Source organism: Canariomyces notabilis, assembly GCF_033297395.1.
Source record: "Canariomyces notabilis strain CBS 508.74 unplaced genomic scaffold N656scaffold_2, whole genome shotgun sequence".
Lineage (NCBI taxonomy): Eukaryota > Fungi > Ascomycota > Sordariomycetes > Sordariales > Chaetomiaceae > Canariomyces > Canariomyces notabilis.
Genome location: NW_027041824.1, coordinates 208,175 through 214,206, shown reverse-complemented (window position 1 = coordinate 214,206; position 6,032 = coordinate 208,175). Strand labels below are relative to the sequence as shown.

The 6,032-nt window shown below is 54.2% G+C and overlaps 2 protein-coding genes across 2 annotated transcripts in view; one reads left to right on the top strand and one right to left on the bottom strand.

Annotated features, from left to right (window-relative positions):
• Positions 1–335: 335 nt before the first annotated feature.
• N656DRAFT_825978 (uncharacterized protein) lies at positions 336–3,528 on the bottom strand (the record flags this gene model as incomplete). Its single annotated transcript, XM_064818464.1, has 9 exons — positions 336–722; positions 764–993; positions 1,140–1,748; positions 1,874–1,956; positions 2,255–2,321; positions 2,426–2,602; positions 2,659–2,902; positions 3,005–3,171; positions 3,420–3,528. The coding sequence occupies 9 exons, from the start codon at positions 3,526–3,528 to the stop codon at positions 336–338; spliced, it is 2,073 nt and encodes a 690-aa protein (XP_064673622.1).
• A 2,102-nt stretch (positions 3,529–5,630) lies between these two features.
• Positions 5,631–6,032, top strand: part of N656DRAFT_786541 (uncharacterized protein) — a gene marked incomplete at both ends in the record, with an annotated part of 3,037 nt that continues 2,635 nt past the window's right edge. The window contains one exon of the mRNA XM_064816533.1: positions 5,631–5,674. Coding sequence (XP_064673621.1) covers positions 5,631–5,674 — 44 coding nt within the window. The remainder of the gene's footprint in view (positions 5,675–6,032) is intronic.

Genomic DNA, 6,032 nt, shown 5'->3' with positions numbered 1-6,032 from the left:
ATTCTGTCAACGAGTATATCCGCTCTTATGTCAAAGCGAGGCGGTCAGCTGGTTGTAAGTGATGGGGCATGTCTCGCCATTCTCTGACGGCGTGGCTAGCAGGAAGCCCAGGATCAGTGCGATGATCTCGGTCGGCATGTTGTCGAAGGGGGGGCGATGCGGGGAGGCGACTGCCATGGCGGCGTCGTGATGAGAATTGTAGAGACTCCGAGCCTCTCGCGAGGACCGAAGACCGACGGCCAGCTGTAATCGTTTGTCTAGGTCCTTTTTGGTGGGTATTTTGCCGGAAATCCCTTGTTTAACATCACGCTTATCCTTCGTAATCTTGGAAGAAATTACATAGGGACTCCATCCGCATCTTCCTCCGTGGCATCTGGGCCCGAATCTTCCTCTGTGATCTCCCCGTCCAAACCTGAATCTCCCTTAAAGAAATCTTCGTGCAGATCGTCATTCGAATCACTCTCAATGTCCACTTCCTCGTGTTCTGCAGGTTGTTGCTGGGGTACAGGCTGCTGCAGTTGCTGCAGTGCTGCAGGTACCCTAAGTCTGATCCAATGAGGCTGTGCTGCAGGTTGCTGAATTTGCTGTTGTGCTCCGGCTCCGTCCGCCTCATCCTCGCTATTGTCTACGCTATCCTGCATGTCAATATTGTTGTCTCTTCCCTTCAGCCACTTCGCAGATTCCAAACAGTCAATGTTAGTGATTTGTGTCCCAAGGGGAGTCTAAGTTAGAAAGGGAGTTGAAGTTTATGTTCTAAACGCACCCTTTTCAACTTTCTTAGGGGCTGTGCCGTCGGAGGAGCGGTTAGGTCATACAAGTCGGCAAGGTCGTCCCTCAGCCTGCCGTTATCCGGGTCGTTGGCGGCATATTGCTGACGCAGCTTATTGTCGATGACCCCGCGCATGCTATGCAGCCCAGGACGGTCCGCCGGCTGGTCCATCATACACCGTGCAACGAGAGCCCTGAGATCCGGATCGACGTCGGATCGACGTCCTTGAAGAGTGGGCTGTCATCTCGACAGACGTACATCCCATAACTCCATTTGGCCTTGAGTCTCCCTTTATGGCGCCTTGCCGGGGGTCTGCCCCTTGGCTGAGCTGAACCTTGTGGCACATCCGAGCTCTCCTTGCTGGCCTAACTGGTCCGCCGCCAGGTGCCGGCGGGGCCCTCTTGACTGCCTGAGGAGGTTGGACCCGTGGTTGGGCCGGCCCCTGGGACCGGTGGCCCTCCTCCAGCCCCGCCCCCACCGCCCCCCGCAGCACCGGCCTGAGCACCGGCCCCACCAGCGCCCGCAGCGCCCGCCCCACCTCCAGCTCCACCGCCGGCCGGAGCACCGGCCGGAACACCAGCTCCACCAACAAGAGCACCACCACCGGCAGCACCACCTCCAATAGCGCCAGCCGGAGCACCCGCCCCACCAGCGGCCGCAGCAGCGGTTGGAACCCCACCGCCACCTATTGCACTACCCAGAGCACCAGCTCCCACAGCGCCAGCCAGAGCACCCACCGCACCTCCAGCTACTCCACCGGCCAGAACACCCACACCACCAGCACCCGCGACACCGCCGCCTATAGCACCTCCCGGAACTCCCACCCCACCGCCATCCACAGCACCGCCTGGACCACCGGCCCCAGCACCAGCGCCACCACCCCCCAGAGGCCCGGCCGCGGCAGCAGCAGCGGCAGCAGCGGCAGCTCTGTCTACTTTCCTCCATTTGATATTCTTGTCATATTGGTCTGGGTCCTCGCCTGGCAAAAGATTTTGAAGTAGGTGTTCGGCTCTTTCCGGGATAGGCCCAACGGGTGGTCGGCAGTGGGTGATTAGACACCACATCACTTGTCCGATTTGCCACAGGTTACTTGTCCAACCATACCATCCGGCAACCTTGGCGGAATATGGCGGGGCTCCTTGATATAGTTCCATTCGGTCGTGAATTGCTCCTGTGTTGATAGCAGACTGTTAGTTTTATGTTCCGGGGCATTTACTAGTGAGCCCGGTAGGGGTGTGAGTCCATATGAGTTAACCTGTTAGGTTGCCTCACCGGCGTAAACCAATGGTCTTTCCCGCGTTCCCTCCAGTCCCATGCAGTCTGTCTGGGGTTTTGTTAGCTTAGATGTCAGGCTGAGCAAGAGGGCTACCTGCTCCCAGTTGTGTGGATGATCCATCGCTTCATTGGCGTCGCCCAAGAGTCCGAAGTCATTGAGCTAGATCCAGTCAGGAGCTGATTCAAAAGCGGTGTTTTCATGTTACTCACAGGGCACAAACCTTCAAGACTGGTGAGACTACGTGATACATTGTCTCGTCAAAGTCGCCAACAAGTACTGGTGGCCATCGGGAGTAGTCAGCACATCGTACATGGCTAGAACCACCTATAGGTAGGGAGATCCTTTTAATTATTTGGATTGGGTGGTGGATTGAGACTTACTGTTACTTGGATCGGTGTCAAAATGAACATAATCCGAAGGTTCGTCATACCCGGGCAGACCAAAACTCAAGTCGGTCTGGACAGGGACACCCGGAATCCGCTCCCGCTTCTTGACACCGGATTTGTGGTCTCTCCAGAATGTGGACGGATAAAGAAGGGCGAGGGCCATCTGGAATGCTGCGACCTTAGTACCATTAGACCCCAACGCAACCGGGGAGTTGACAGAGACTTACAGCAATCAAAAAAAGCCCACAGCGTCTGATTACTCATGGCTGCCGGCGGAGTTCTCGATGCGGCGGCCTTGCATAGTTGGTGCAATGTACCGCGCGGGAAGTACTCAAGGAAGAGAACGAAGCCGGCATCTTCATCACCCGCGTTTTCATCCTCTGAGGACTCGGGATCCTCCTCAGACTCCGGCTGTGGAGCCTTCCGTTTTGGCGCAACAATTTGTACCATATGCTCGGAATCTTGGAATCTCTACATGTAGCCAGATAGTATCATGAGCATCCAAGTATCCGAAACATCCAATTCGGGTACACAGAGTAGATGTAGGTACTCTGCAATGGCTTGAAAACGCACCTCCATATATTCAGCCTCTTCCTCAAGGAGACTCGGATCGTCATTCAGGGTGCATTTTACGACGTAGTACGCTCTGGTCCCATCGTCGTTCCGATCCCTAAAGAGAGCGACTAGACCCTGGCCGCCCCAGCCGAGAATCTTGACAAATCGGAGGTGACCATTGAATTCTTGCCGAAGATGTCGGGTTAGTCTTTTTGCAGCTAAGATGGCAGCATCCCTATGTCCCTGAGGTGAACTGTCGGAGGGCAACTGAGCAAAGTTTGCCCTGTGGGATGAGCTCTCTGGCTTGTCGGGTCGGGGACAAAATCCTTCCGCTTGACACCTGGCCAGCCCTTCACGCCACCGCGATATCGAGGGATTTTGTACTGCCGAAAGATGTCTCTGCGCTGTCGCTCATCCCATGCTCGACCCTGACCACGAATATAGTATTCGAAGTAGTCTAATGACCTCTGTTTTGGTTCGGGATCAACCGGCGGAGGATTGGCCGGAGCAGCATTGGCCTGCGCGGGATTGGCCTGAGCCATGGCGTATTTCGTATTCAACGGCAGTGATAACTGTGTCACGGACTGGGAATCATCCACAACATCAAGGATACAAGCCGGTATTTGGCCCCCATGGTCGCAACTAGAAACAAAGGTTCCGACTCACTCGAGTGCTATTGAGCTGTCCCTTAACCTCAGATGCCATTGATATGATTACTCCGGATCCGTTACCTACCCCCTATTCTGACAAAGTCACCATATCACGAGACTGACGAGTGAGCTGATACAAAGAACCGAAAACACAATCTGTGGCATTATGTCGGAGCTGCCGAGATTGTTGTCACGAATACCTACTCCCTCCTTTGTTGTACTGTCACGAATACCTACCTTATCCTTTGTTTGTACCCGGCGTATTAGCTGTCTTCCTCGGATCATCGACCTCGATGTCGTGCTGGCTCATGTCCGGTCTACACCTGGGCATGCAGAGATGGATCATCATGATAGAAACAGGCGCCCCGATTGCTTGCTGCATCCGAGGCATAGCCGTTAGCCTTATTCTACACATCGCGTAGATAATAGAGGGATCATTGATACGAAACTTCACATGATAAAGCCGAGAGATTCATTTGTAATAGATTCGTCAATAGTTATTCGGCGTGGAGTTACCTCCATCGAGCCATATTTCAAAGGAAAATCACCCCGTGGATTATATGGTTCCTGTGGCTCTAATACAGTGTACTAGCTGGAGATATTCCAGTCCTGACACCAACACTAGCCAGTGTACATGTAGGTAAACGTACACTTTAAGTCGAGAAATCGCTGTTGAAGCCGCCGAATTGGGCGGCGCATGTCGCTATTTTCAGCGGCGTCGACAGTGAGGCGCACTTGTCTCTGACAGGTACCCGGTACCATTTCTCCGACCCCTGCGCGGCTCAACCCCTCCAGCCAGCTGGTCGATAGCCGCCGCCCCACCATGTCCCAAGCCTCTCTCTGGCGCCAGGCTTGGGCATTCTGTTTCTTAAGGACGTGTTTCCAACATCCCGGATTTATGACCTGGCCTCCATTTTCGGCTCCCCCGTCTCAGCATGGTACAAAATGGCGTTTTTCGCACATTTAGCGCTCTCCGACTTTGCACTACTGGAGTCGGAGGACTTCGCATTCAGCTTCATTCGAAGACATGGCTCCACGTGCTTAGACTTCAACTTTCATCCTAGACCAAATGCTATCTGTCAAGATTGACAGGTCTTTCCAGGACCTCGGGAGCATCCTACGGCGCCGTCGTACGCTGAGAGCCAAAGAGGCGCACCTCTTCAAGCACTCAGCAGCTCAGCTCAGAATTGCTGACCTTCTCAATGATAGAGGCCGTACCCTTAATCCTACATGTAACTACGGGACGCTCCTCGGTCTCTTCCTCACCCCGACGAGGACAAGGAAAACTAACGCTCCACACAGTCGCGGGGTCCCCACATAGAACCTAGTTTGAATGCCTCTTTACATATAGGTGCTCAAGATATTAACAGCTCTGGCTTGAATAATATACAAGACGTACTCGCACCTTCACCTTCATGAATGGACATCATGAGATCATGAGCTGGTCCCCATCTTCTCCCATGTGTATTGTGAGCGTGCTTGTGGTGATGACATCCCTCTCAGCGAGCGAGACCATAATTGTACTGTAACATAACATGAACACCGCTGATAGTTCGTTGCACACTGAGAGCCCGCCGGAAGCGGACATTCATTTTTCTTCGTGATAGAAAGTCTAAATGCTTCGTTGATCTTCCTCGCCGGAGGACTATCTACCATAAGGAGTGCCTGGCACGATCCCTGGGCGCATCCCTGACGTACGCATCTCGGGAGTCCGTATCTGACCTGCCACAATCTTTGCGCGCCGTTCCTCTCCCTTTTTCCGCAACTTGGCATAGTAGGGTGTCCAGTCGGCATGAGCATTGTGGTACATGCGGGCAACAGACTCAACACCAGATTCTGCCACGGACTCGGGATCGTCCTCCCCAATTTCGAAGAGATACGACGAGTCGAAGTCGATGACCATCTCTTTGTCCTCCATTGGCCGATAGTTGGTTAGCTTGTAGTCGTCGTGCCCCACCCCTAACGCGACGACGGCGCGAAGAGCCACCCAGAGCATGTCCTCCAAGCGCTCCATGCCGATGCTCCGAGTCGCCTTGCGGTCTAAGGTCATGCCCCCGATGTCCGAGAGCAACAGAGCGCGGGTGCCTGTCCTGGCCGTTCTGGGGCACTTGACTTGGCCGTAGCACCGAGGAACAACTCGTCCTTGCACCGGCGCAAGTGCCTAATAGACCCCTTTCGGTCATAGCTCGTGTATAGCGGCTTCTCAGTATAACTCGGGACTTGCAGGTTAGGTGAAGTATATGAGATCTTAGGCTCCAAAGACCCAGTTGAGAGCCCCAACCCTCCATTCTACTGAGCCCCTAGGTGTGATCTTCTCAAACTGCCGGTCTGTCTATACTCCTCGGAGGGAGTGGATAGCTGTGTCGGCGTCTGTGAAGAATAGCTGTGGATGTTGG